The sequence below is a fragment of the Scardinius erythrophthalmus genome (assembly GCF_964197995.2).
Source record: "Scardinius erythrophthalmus genome assembly, chromosome: 20".
In the NCBI taxonomy this organism is placed as follows: Eukaryota; Metazoa; Chordata; class Actinopteri; order Cypriniformes; family Leuciscidae; genus Scardinius; species Scardinius erythrophthalmus.
In genome coordinates, this window is record NC_138240.1 from 25684060 (window position 1) to 25697781 (window position 13722).

The window sequence follows — 13722 nt, forward strand, 5'->3', positions numbered from 1 at the left end:
CAAACAAATACACAAGTGGACACATGCGTAGGTCTTGAACACTTACAATCTGAAAGATCACTTTATTATAATTGGAGAATGAGGGAAAAAAATTGACCCTTTAATTTATTCTCCATTTATCATTCAATGTTTGCAGTTATAGCCTGAATAATATATGTGTTAATGTCTGGAAGGATGTTTGAGGTGGTGCAGTAGTTCTTATGATTATGTTATGTATATTTTATGTGTATTATATGTGTTTTCAGTCAGATTCTCTAAGTTTTGGTTCTTGGATCCCTTTTAATGGCTTTTGTGCACACTCAAGTTTGGGATCAGTAAGATTTAAGTTTCTCATGCTCACCAAGGCAAAAGATAGTAGAAACCGTAATACTGTGAAATATCATTATTTTAAAATAATTGTTTTCTATTTTAAATTATTGTCAAATTGAATTTGTTCCTATGATGGCAAAAAGACAGTCTTCCTTGTCACATGATCATTCAGAAATGCTGATTTGGTGCGCAAGAAACATTTATTATTAGTATCAAGGTTGAAAAAAGTTTAAAAACTGTGACGCACACAAATATACATATAATATAATATAATATAATATAAAATATATTAAGATTCTTTGCTGAATTGAAATTTGTGTTACACTTTAGTTTTAAGGTGTACTTACAGTGTAATTACACATTTAGCCTAAGTACTGAGTAATAATAATTAACTACATGTATAGGGTTAGGATAAGGGTTTGGTTTGGTTTGGTTTGGTTTAGGATTAATTGCATGTAATTATGCATAATTTATAGTTATTATAGTAACTACATGTAAAACATTTAACAAGGACACTGTAAAATTAAGTGTTCCCGAAATCTCCAAAGAACAGCATTTATTAAAAAAAAGAAGAAAAAGAAATATGTTGTATCAATATAAATGCCTTTCCTGTCACATTTGATCAAATTATTGTTGCTGAAAAAAGTATTTTTTCTTACTGACTAACTTTTGACGTGTACTGTATAATCACTGTATTGGTTTATTTCATTGTTGCAGAAAGTTGGCTATCACATTTCCTTTTACACTGTAGCACGTCAATACTGTTTTTTTAAATGTTGTTTGAAAGTAGTTTCCAGTTTATCATTTATTCACTTTTTTATCATTCACTTTAACCAAGCATTAATGTTTGTTTTGTAATGCTTGCTGTGCTTGATACACAGGGGAGTGTGTTATGTTATATCCTGCTAACTAATAAACAGCAGCCTAAACCATTACATCACAATGTTATATAAAACACATCGGTATGCGTTATTTAAATAAAGTATGAATTCATCTGCATTAAGCTCAAGAAGTGATTGCTGGTTAAACATTCCCTTGTGACAAATGAATGAATGACTAATTGTCTCCATATGAGTACTTTCCTCATTATGTTTGTTCAGCCATCATGATTTAATCAAATGCCCCATGGTGTTTCATAAACATAAAAAAAAAAATTATTTGGTTATATAAATATTTCCAAGTATTCTGCATTTCTTCATTTGATGGAAATAGTTTGCACATAAAACAACACCTTCCATTCATTAAGACGCATTCATTAAAATGCTTGCAATGGTCCATAATGGGTTCTTAATTTGAACCTTTTGATATTTATGGATTGCCTGTGCTGTTTTTGTAATTCATATAACAATGTTTTAGCTTTTACTATTGCTAGCCAGATGTTAACTGCAAGAGATCCGGTTGGGCTACGTCGACATGTCCAGTTTTATTGGTTTCACTCAAATCTGTCATGTTTTAACTACAAGGTATTTGAATAGAGTTCACAGTATAGTTTAATGTTAAATAACCCTGTAAAACCACTGTAATGTAAACCAAAGATAAAGCATACCCGATCATATTAAGTCAAATACCCCAGAAATGCACGCACACAAAAGCTCATCCTGTGTAGGGATAATTATAAGGCAGGGATCCCGTCCTGACAGAATCTATGAAGCCAGGCTGTTAAAATGCAGATGCTTTGCCTTCTCATACTTGGCACTCATATTCACAAAGCCTCAGGCACAAAACACAGCATAACATGTTTGTGAGGCATTAGACAAATGTTCACTGTAAAGGCTTTGCATTGAAGGCTCTGGGTTGTGCAACTGTATCCGTTTATTGGAATGTGGTCTACTGTATAAAGCGAGGTACATAATACAAGGTACAGTTAATGTTTTTTTCTTCTGCATGTCTAAATGTATTTCACAAATAGAGTGTGTGTGTAATAAAAACATTAATTATGTGCTAGAATAACGTTTTCATTATTTTAACATTTGCATGGAGCATGATTTTTTATTTATTTGCCCTCTCTCCACCTCTTTTCTACACTTTTCTCATTCCAAAGCGACTGAAGCACACACAAAATACCAAAAGACTGAAAAACCACAAAGTCTACAAACATAGGTATGTGTTTAATCTTTATTGTTTGCAGATATGTTGGATGAAATTTTTGAAAGAGAATTGTTTTTTGTTTGTCCATGTAGTTTATATATAACTTGACTTTAATGGGAATTTATTATTTTTCCTCTCTGAACTTTCTCTTTTTAATTAAGTAAATTTAGTATGCTCTATTAAACTTAAAGGGTAATAATGTTACATGATTATTGCCATTTTCCTCAAGGAAGTTTACTTCTTAAACCAAAAAGAATGTAAACTGAACTGTAATTTAAAAAAAAAACACACACGACATGAATCGGTCCCACTCTATCTTAAGTGTCTCTTTAACTACTATGTACTAACATCAAAAAGAATCATTTGATACAATGCACTTATTGTGTACATACACATTTTTTTATGGTACTCATATTTAAAAAATATCTCATAATAACCCGTAACAGCAAGTGTTTTGCAATACAACATGAACATAATAAGTACATTGTACCGACACCTAATATAAAGTATGAATTAGTAAGTCAATTAGACACATCCATAAAAGTATGCTTAATCCATAAACACATTACACAACACCCCCTCATTGAACCAAATGAATAACACAAAACCTGGATTTATCATTCATCATGTCTGTAAACAGTACCGGAGCTTCCCTTTGGCAAAACTCCCCAAAACATTGTGCTTTCTTACAAAGGAAAAAATTAGATCACTTGTGGCATACTTGCCCAGACCTGAGAGAATGTTCATGATGTCTGTTTTAACCAGAACTCTGCTCTGAGAGATATACTGTTAAACATACCACATGCAAATAATGATGATGATTTCGTGTAATGATAGTCTATTTTCAGGAAGATTTAAGATGCATGTCTGCTCCTTGAGGCTTGTGAGCAGTAATAATGTTCTTTGACACTGCTCATATTGAAGCACAAGGAAATGTTATGCGCCTATACTGACTGTATTCAGGTCCCAATTAGGAAATATGGGATTTTATACTTCTGAGCGTTTGTAGAAATATTATGACATGAAATGAAAATGAAATTTCAGGGTCGCTAATCAAATAAGTAAATCAAATGTGTGACATTGATCATGTGATTGTTTGTACAGACAGTCGAATGTTCTTTCTTCATTGATGCACAATATGCTCTTTAACAAGATCATCATCATGACATCGTCATAATAATAATAATAATAATGTGAATAATAATTTAAATTATTTGTAATGAACAATTATGAATCATTTATAATGAAACAATATGCCTACTTATTTAATAATAAAAATGGTAAAACAATAATGATAGTAATAATAATAATACTAATAATAATGCTATTTGGTAATTTGATAACAATTTAAAGAATTTGTATGAATAATTTCTAATGAGAAAGATAAAGTATTTACATATGTATTTGCAACCCTAACTCATGAAATACGTCTCTATAGCACGCATATTATTTATCATGCAATTTAAACGCGAAAATTAGTATTTACGTGCATATGATACGCACTGTAAACCCCTTGGGTAGGTGTGGGGTACGTGTGTATTACACGCCATAAATATGCACTTGAAAACTGCGTATCATATGCATGTAAAAACTCACGTTTTCGCGTATTGCATGATAAATACAATGTGTGCTAGAGACACATTTCATCAGCTCAAGCTGGTATTTGTGTCTTGACAGGCAACTCGTAGTGACAATGAGAGGCTGGATTTTTCTGCTTTTGCTGGCAAGTCTAGTCGATTTTTCCATGACACAACAGACCAACTCTTTGACCTGGCTAAGTTATCTGCGCAACCGAGCCTACAGTCATGGTTATGGTCGTAGCCACAATAACAATCTCGCCTCTCTAAGTACAGAGGGTGAGCCTTCTGTCCTGGACTGCCCTTTGGAGTGCGACTGTCCTTCTACCTACCCCAAAGCAATGTACTGCAGCACCCGCAGGCTACAGCACGTGCCGTTCGTACCATCTCATATTAAGTATGTATACTTGCAAAATAACCAGATCACAGGAATCACAAATGGCATCTTTGATAATGCTCCAAATTTAGCTTGGATCTGCATGCACACAAATAAACTGAGCTCTGACAAGATTGCTGACAAAGTCTTTGCTAAACTACCAAACCTTGAGCGCCTCTTTTTACACAACAACAACCTGAGCCGTGTTCCACAGGGTTTACCACGTTCCCTACGAGATCTACACATGAACCACAACAATATTTCGGTAGTCCCGGGTGACTCTTTCCGTGGAATGAGCAACCTGACGGCCCTGCATCTCCAAATGAACGCCATTGAAGACCTCGGCAACGCACTCGAGGGTCTGCTGTCCTTGACCCTGTTAGACTTGCGAGGGAACCGACTGAAGAAGATTCCAGAAAGTCTGCCGCCAAAGCTGAGCCAACTCTACCTTGAGTACAACCATATATCCAGCATTCCTGCTGACTTCCTGAGCCAACGACCTGAGCTGCGCTTCGTACGGCTGTCCCACAACCAGCTCACCAATGGAGGAATTCCACCCAATGCTTTCAATGTCAGCACACTTGTGGAACTCGATCTGGCCTTCAACAAGCTGGAGAGGATTCCCACTATCAGCACCAGTCTGGAGAATCTGTATCTCCAGGCCAACAAGATCAAAGGTACAGAAAAAAACACCTGAAAATGTTACACATTACACCAAAAGGCATGTCAGAGGCTTATTTCCATATCTTCTCCTGAAAGTATGAGCCTGTCCTAATGGCATGCTTCAAAACAGCCATTTATTAGAGATGTATATACAAAAAAGAGAAATGGTGCAATAGGTGGTTTGCAGTCACGTGATTGTGATGACGCGCGGAATTCAGATGGAGGGCAGGAAGTGAAGAGCGGAATGGACGAGATGGAGCAAAGTCCGAACTGTACTACTTTAGACGCTATTACAAGAGAAAAATATAACAAAAAATTTAAACATATGTTGGACGTGATCCTTACGTTATGAAGAGGAGCGATTTTTCAACTGAATTGAAAGATTTGCCAGTAACGTTACGTGTGTCTTCAGTTACAGGGGTAACGTTAACTTACAAACTCAAAGAAAAGAAGAAACAATTACTTTAACTTTACAAAGTTCGGAAAATGGTATGTTACACAAACATCCACATAAGTTGTATTAACTCACCTTTGACCAAATGATCACTGCACACACGGGCGTTTTCCGATTCGGCTCCTCCCGACCGCAGACGTAACGTTAGGATTGCAAGCCATTTTTTCTGGCGTTTTTCGGTCAATTTCTTGCATTTGTCCCCCTTATGAACAACAACTTTTGGTACACGATAAAAACTCCTCGTGGTTTGATCGATTTGAGCAACCATAAACGACGCAAAACATCAGCATTTTGAGTTTGTTATAGTGCTTCCTAAATGTATCGAATCACTTCCTGCCCTCCATCTGCATTTCGCGCCATGGCAATGCAGTGACGTGACGTCATATGCAAACAAGCTATTCAATTCCCAGAATCCAGAATTTCAATTCACCATCCCGCTAGAGGGACGCTTGGCGCTCTTTTTTTATTGCCCTTTTTTACTATCATATATTAGTCATCATAAATTAGGCCTAGGTATGATTCGAAAGCTTACACCCTCAGTATTTATCCATGAAAACCATTTTGAAATCAGACATTGCGTTACCACGGAAACAGTACTTAAATTCCTTTCAGCGGTCTCCTCCCCCTAGTGGGCGGCGCCAAGTTTCATATTACAAAATTTACAATGCTATTTTATAATCAAAACCTTTTCTAATCTTGACAAAACATATCAGTAAAAAAAAAAAATCATCAAATATAGAACCTTGAGTCACAGACCTTTCCAATCACGTGCCTAAACAAAATTACATTAGGACTACATTTTTTTGTGATACATTTGGAACACAACTTAGTTAAATATGACTTTGATTTTATAGCATTTTTAGATCAAAAATTATTTTGTAAAATATATATTTTGTATAAAATAAAAAAATGTTTAATACAATTAATTTGCTTTACAGTAATTTTAAACTTCTGTTACTTTTTTACTCTTTAAGTGCTTTCACTTTCACAGCAATAAAGTGGAAAAAAAATTAAATAAAATATGGATTATTGTGTGAAAATTTCAGCAAATCAATTGTCTCTTGTGATATCAAAGTCGAAGCCAACCTCATTGTAATTATTCTAGCACATCACATGACAACAGATAAAAACAAAAACAAGTTCCTTCAGGAAACAATAATGACACATCTGGTAGACAGTGACACACCGTGCGACAAAGCGACCATTGCAAATCCATTTGTTCTTCGTGTTAGAAGTAGCACAAGCGATTGGAGTGTGTCATAAACAAAAAACAGTATCAGTTTACTGTCAGGGATTTGTAGACATTTGTACATATGATCATTCTAATGCAAATCATTCATGTCCCTATTTAGGCTTTGTTTGTTCTTGGATAAGACAATAACTTACTGCTTTCCCTACATTTCTCAGAATTTTCAGTGAGCAGTTTTTGCAGAGTTGTGGACACAAACAATTACTCTAATCTGCGTGTACTGCGTCTGGATGCCAATGAAATCAGCGCCCAAGACATACCCACTGAAGCTGCACTCTGTCTGCGTCTGGCAACCAACATCGACCTGTAGGCCTGGCAACAAGCCATCCACAGTAACCTCTTCTCATATGACCATTGACAATATCTTACAAATAAGAGTTTAGTTATCATTTGTATTATCTATTTGATAGTCGTGTGATTTTGGGGCGTTTTAATAAATAAATCAGCCTACCAATATCAACACAACATGTTAGGATAACGATTATGAAACCATTTGATTTATTTAGGCATGAACACGCCTTTATAATGTGAATTTCTGTTTGCATCCATTTTACTTCTGAATCAGGACAGGAATGTTAAGCAAACATTCTTATAATAATGTTAATAGAACGTTTGTTCAGTTATCTGTTTAATAATGTTATCAAGATGTTAGCACAAAAACTTTATTTATGCATTACAAAATGATAAAAATGTATTGTTTCCTTACCGTTCGGATAACCCTAAAAAAAAACTAAACGTTTAGAGAACTTTAATATATAGCTTTTTCATAACTTAATGGCAGCGTTAGCAAAATGTTCTTAGAACATATTTTTTTGTTAGCTGGTTAGTTGCATGAAGTCAGTGCACTTGGCTACTGGGTGCAAGAGACATATGATTTGTTTATTATTATTTAAATTATATTTGATAGTTAACAGTGTGTATCTTTTATTAAATGCATGGTACAACTAATGGTGTTCGTTGGGAAACTCTGGGTCTTTGCTTTGTAATTATACGTCACGATTTCTGGAAGTGGAACAATAAAGTATATGCCTGAAAGTTAATTGCATTGAGATCAACATTTGAAAAGTTAATGAGGATGACCAAAAAATACAAATGTGTGAAATTGAGGAAAGTTAAACATCTTGAACATTATCTAATAACAATAAAAACCATGATAAATAATAGGGGATTTCTTTAAAAAAAAAAAAAAAAAAAAAAACAGGAATATATTGTAAACACCTTGTCTTGTCACAGTACATCTATGTTTATAGTGATGCATTGTTGCTTGGGAATTTTTTTGAGCCATCTTTAATCAGATGAACTTTAACGTTTCCCCCTGAGAACATGCTAATCCCAATCATATTCATTAGGCTTAATAAACAGCCTTGACCTTCAGAGAGAGCTAAAGGGAGCTAGATCCGCAAGGACAGTGTTTACATTAATTACTGGAGATGAGTTTGTCACACACTGCCCAAAGGAGCTGATGAAATGTCAACATAACCTGGCAAAACATGAACATTCAGTTTAAGTCTTGCACTGGGGTCTCTGAGCAGTCACTCCAAAGAGAGCTACTTCACCCAACCATTCAGTTCCAATACCTATAAACCTTTTGAATTTGATTTGAAGTCAACATTTAAAGTCAGTGTAACTGAAAATCTGTGTATGACATTAAAACTGCAGTCCACCATTACTAAACATCTGACAGAAACAGAGCAATTGTGCATTAAATAAATATCAAAAATCTGAAGAGTGCAGAGATTGTACACACATAACCAAAAGAAATAAATATAGTTGAATAAAAATACTTATTGGTATGTCTTTGTTTAGCTATCAAGGAAGTGCAAAAATGTGAATAATTCTTGAATACGTTCGCTTGTCCCTCAGAGAAAAACAAAACTAAAAGGTAATTCTGATTTTTTTTTTATATGTCACAAGAGCATATACATAATGCAATATATATTTAACCACTGGAGATTCTTAAAGCCTGACATTAAATAATATTTTTTATTTTATTTTTTTGAACCATTAGACAAAATGTTTCAAATAAGAAACAAATGTTTGCATTTGTGTTTATGTTGCATATCATATTTGATACATCAGGCATTTATGGCTCGTACAGTATGATATAGGAGAATATGGAGCTCATATTTGAGGAGGGGAAAAAACACCTCAGATTTATTTAGAGGCCCAAACTGAGCAAAAATATAACATTTTCTATTGTGGGGGGCAAAACATGTAATGCAATGCAATACAATGATTGTTGAGAGATGTACTATAAACATTCTGTCAGGTTTTTGTAGACAGAACCCAAACACAGAACAGCCTGGGAAGCTCAATTTTTTTTTACAAAAATGTAACATAACAGGGAAAAATGGGTAGAAGATTCCAAAGTCAAGACTTGGGAAGCAACCAGCAATGGGAGTACGAGTATAGAGAAACAAAACAAACCAGCACAGGACAGAAAACACAAAAGGAATAAATAGGGAAGGAAATGAGGAGGTAACAAGGGAGGACAGGTAGTAAATGAACCAATAAACAGGAAACAAGAAGGGCAGGGTAAAGACAATAGACAGCGGAGCACATGGCACATAGAAACAACAAAAAAACAAAGCCATGCGTTCACACAAACATGCAGCCAATAAGAGCTCCGACTGCATGTCCACACAAAACATAAAAACATATGGCCGATTGTCGGGATGATTTTACAAACTTCACCGCCTGATATAGAAAACCACAATGGCTAGTTGTCAGAGGGCTGGTTGTATACAGTTACCCTGAGTTGAAATATAAATTTGTTTGCCGATAGGCCCGGGAAAAGATGGAATGAGTACAACGTAGGTGATCATTAACGTCCAAGTGACCTTGGCTCAACTCTCTCTGGCTCAACTAACCTCACACATTTGTATATGATATCTTCCCGCCAAACACTAGCGGATCATACCAACAATAGGGGTCGGTTAACTCCCAATACAACGGAAACACATTCAATGTCAGTGCTTTTACATATGCATTTAAACAGATAACATAATCACAAATAATACAATTAATCAAAAGTAAACAATATGAAAACAATCATAACATTAAACAATAAATCAATGTACCCAATAACACTGTGCACTGATGTTCACATGGTGATAACCCACAGGTTCATCATAACACCGATGAAAAACATGAACCTCATGCTACACAGAACACAACACAAGAATGCCTGACCAATGAACACAAAAATCAGGTGATCGACAAAAACACACGAGACAAGAGCACACGGCAGGTGAACGAAAATTCAACGTGTGCGCTCACAACAAAAGACAAAATCTGGAGCATGAATTTCCGAAACCTTACACTGAACCAAAACCGAACTTGACAGGAGTGTTGGGATCCAAACACCACGTTCCACACAAGAAACAAAGCATGCGAAAAAAATAAAAATAATCAAGAATAGAGAGTGTTCATCTTGAAATATTACTAACAAAATAAAAGTTATTCTTATATAAAAATAAGTACGGAAGATTTAGCCATCTAGCGGTTTAGGTGAAAAATTACTTGCGGAGGAACATTGTTTTTGGTAATTACGTGAATTGGGCATCGGCTCAGCTCTACAGCTCGGATGAATGTGATGGGTTGAGGTGTCCCATTTGGGTTTAAAATGGTTTGAAATCTCAAGAATTATCAACTTCTCTCAAAAGCCAGTCCAATACTTTCCCTTTTTGCTTTGCTTAAGCTGCCCTTTGTGTAACTCAGAGTAAGACAGAGTTTATATATTTTTTTATGTATTGCTCAACAAAAATAAATATTTTTTTGTAAATTTGTTTAACGATAAAAAAGCTTTATGTTCTTTTGAGGGGGAAAAATACACATCACCGTTCTGATGTCTTACAGTAGCCTTCTCAGGTTAACATATCCCATTAGATATGAAAAGACTTTTTTTATCATTATCATCCTCCCAGTATCACCTGATTAAGATTAAAAATAACCAAAAGGTTAATTTGTTTTTAACTTGAGTGTTGTTTGCTTCAACTTCCCTGTTTTTCCTGACTTGAGGGACTCTGTGATGACATATCAGTAAAGCACATGAGAATATGGCAACCCTCAAATTGCAGATTCAACAATACTATAAGACCACATTTCATTTAAGGGCATCTAGAGGAACTAGAGAGATTCCAGAGAAACACATTTGATATCTTTGATGTGCAGATTTTAGGATCTCAGACCAATATTTTGAATTATTTAATGTCATCTTAGCATCATACTGCAGTGTGCAAGGCCTAAATTTCCCAATTATAGCTTAAATCATACTGAATTGTTACATTATAGCAATATGACATTTAATTACTAGGATATTTAAGTAAAAAAATCTTTGTGAAATGAACAGTTCAGAATTTAACAAACGCAAAGATTCTTTTGATGAAGCAGTTCTCAAAAACCTCTCTGTGATTGTATTTGCTGTCATTAGCAATTCTATCAATAGCTTGCTGCTTTATACTGCCTTAAAGAATCCAGTCTTCACTCAGGAGCCCCGCTATATCCTCTACATGCAGCTGATCATCAATGACATCATTACACTGACTGTATGTGTGACTTTGTTTGTACTTACGTACTTAGTGCCAAACTTGAATGTTGCTATCTGCTGTATTTTAATCCTCATTGCAAGCAGTGTCTACAAGAACACGCCACTAAACCTGGCTGGCATGGCTATTGAGCGATATGTGGCCATCTGCTATCCTCTACATCATGCACGAATATGCACAGTCCAGAACACCAAAATCCTGATCGGCATCATCTGGCTGATGGGAGCTCTGCCTGGCATAGTGGACCTTTTTGTCTTTTTGGCTCTTCGTCCACTCTCCTTCTTTACCACTAGTCGCATGTGCTACCAGCAAAATGTGTTAAATTTTGAGTACCACATAATAAGCTATGCTGTTTTTAACATTGGCTACATGTGCTCAGTGTGGGTGCTGCTCTTCTACACTTACTTTAAAGTGCTGTTCTCTGCTAAAGCAGCTGCTTCAGGACAAGCTCAAGCCCAGAAGGCCAGGAGAACTATTTTACTGCATGGGGTCCAGTTACTGCTCTGTACATTGTCTCTGTTTACAACGGTCCTGGATGGGGCCTTAACGGCTCTCTTTCCAAACAATCAGTCAGCCATTTACTTCACCACCTTCACGCTCACCAGCATTTTACCACGTCTGCTGAGTCCTCTCATATATGGCATGAGGGATCAAAAGTTTAAGAAGTACATGAAGAGTTCACTGATGTGTGGCTCCAACAAGAGAGCCATAGATCCTTCTGACTAACAAAATAGGAATTTTCTGACTGCAGTTGCAGAAAAAAAAAAGAATTCTGTAAATAATGTTTATTTCAATGTAGACATGGAGTAGATTATATAGTGAGTGACGTTCAACCAGTGTTACTTTGTATAAAATCCACAAATCATCAACATTTTAAATTGTATTCATTTGTAATATTTTGTAATGTGATTTTACTGGGTGAACTATATATAGTCTTCTCTGTTCAAGCAGGTAACCACAGATGTAGTTTATCATGTTAACTATGAGCATGTCCTTTTATTGTTTTCAATTACTTTTTGTTGTAATTTTGAAGAGTATATCTATATTGTTCTATCAGTTAAAACAAACTTATTTTTTGTTAAATGTTTTGCTTGGAAAGAGTGACTGAAGTGCCTTATATCAAATAAATGCAATTTGTTTTGATATTTAGTATTTATTGCAATCACTTTCTAAATTTTAGGATAAATGCTTTTTAATGACACTATTTATAGATTTATCTATACAGCTAGAGATGAAGCCAAAAGGTATTAGGATGGCTCCGTATTATAATTTTTTTACCACTATAGGCTCTCAAGTAGGTTCTGTCTACCAGCAGAGGCTTTCGTTACTTTTGATTACAAAATTTAAACCTTATAAAAAAGGTATTTGATTAATTTAGCCACATACAAACCACTAAAACAAGTGGCATACAGTATACAAAGCTAGTAATGCTAGACTTTTTTTCAGAGCTTCACTTTCTGCAATGACTTCTAAGCAACTCAAGATGGCAAATAGTAAAGTAACAGCAAGGTGTAGCTCTTCACATTAACTATGAATGTATTGCACAATACTGTCTTTGGCCTATCTAAAATGACAAATGGGACACCCTACAACTATGTGGACTTCAAAAGCATGAACACAGCGGCCATCACAAGAAGGCAAGTGCACATTAAACGGTTATCATTTATCATCATTTACACAACCTCATGTCACTCCAAACCAGTAGCCTACGACTTTCATTCATCTTTGAAACACAAATTAAGATATTTCAATGAAATCTGAAAGTGGTCTGTCCCTCCGTTGGTGGTAGTGGTAGTCGCTCCACAGTCCAAGCAACTACTACTTTGACGCTTCAAAAAGCTCATAAAGAGATTGTAAAACAAATCCACATGAATTAAGTGGTTTAGTCCAAATTTTCTAAAGAGACATGATCGCTTTATTTGATAAACAGATTGAATTTAGGCTTTTATTCACATATAAACATTCATCAACTCACACATCAGCTATGGTAAAAGGAAGCTCACGCATGCTTGCTTGACGTGCGAGAACCAATGAGATTCATTCTCGTGTGTAACGGTGTTTGAGCTTCTGCAAGAACCAATGAGGTTTGTTCACGTGCAACAAGCAACTGTTTGCAGCTTCTGTTCATGTTCGCTAATCAATGTTTTTATGTAAATAAAAGTCTAAATTCAATCTGTTTAAAAAACATTCTCTCATTTAACTTAAAATACCTTTATTTGTGTTCCTAAGATAAACGATAGTCTTACGGATTTGGAACAACACGAGGGTGAGTAATTGATGACAATTGTTTCATTTTTTGGTGAACTAACCCTTTAAGGTTGCCATTTAGGACAGGACTGTCCTAGACTGTTTTAAGTGGTTAAGTGGTTGGTTGAAATGCATGTGCTTACAAGGCAAGTCAAGTTACTGTAATAATATCAGAGCCATGAAATCAGACTACTAGTAAAAATAATGCATGT

At 35.3% G+C, this 13722-nt stretch overlaps 2 protein-coding genes across 2 annotated transcripts; both read left to right on the forward strand.

Moving 5' to 3' along the window:
• Window positions 1-4090: 4090 nt before the first annotated feature.
• fmodb (fibromodulin b) lies at window positions 4091-7026 on the forward strand (the record flags this gene model as incomplete). Its single annotated transcript, XM_081349038.1, has 2 exons — window positions 4091-5027; window positions 6875-7026. 2 exons carry the CDS (start codon window positions 4091-4093, stop codon window positions 7024-7026), a joined length of 1089 nt encoding a protein of 362 aa, XP_081205164.1.
• Window positions 7027-11059: 4033 nt separating this feature from the next.
• or90j1 (odorant receptor, family 90, subfamily J, member 1) lies at window positions 11060-11989 on the forward strand (the record flags this gene model as incomplete). Its single annotated transcript, XM_081349540.1, has 1 exon — window positions 11060-11989. The coding sequence occupies one exon, from the start codon at window positions 11060-11062 to the stop codon at window positions 11987-11989; it is 930 nt and encodes a 309-aa protein (XP_081205666.1).
• Window positions 11990-13722: the final 1733 nt, after the last annotated feature.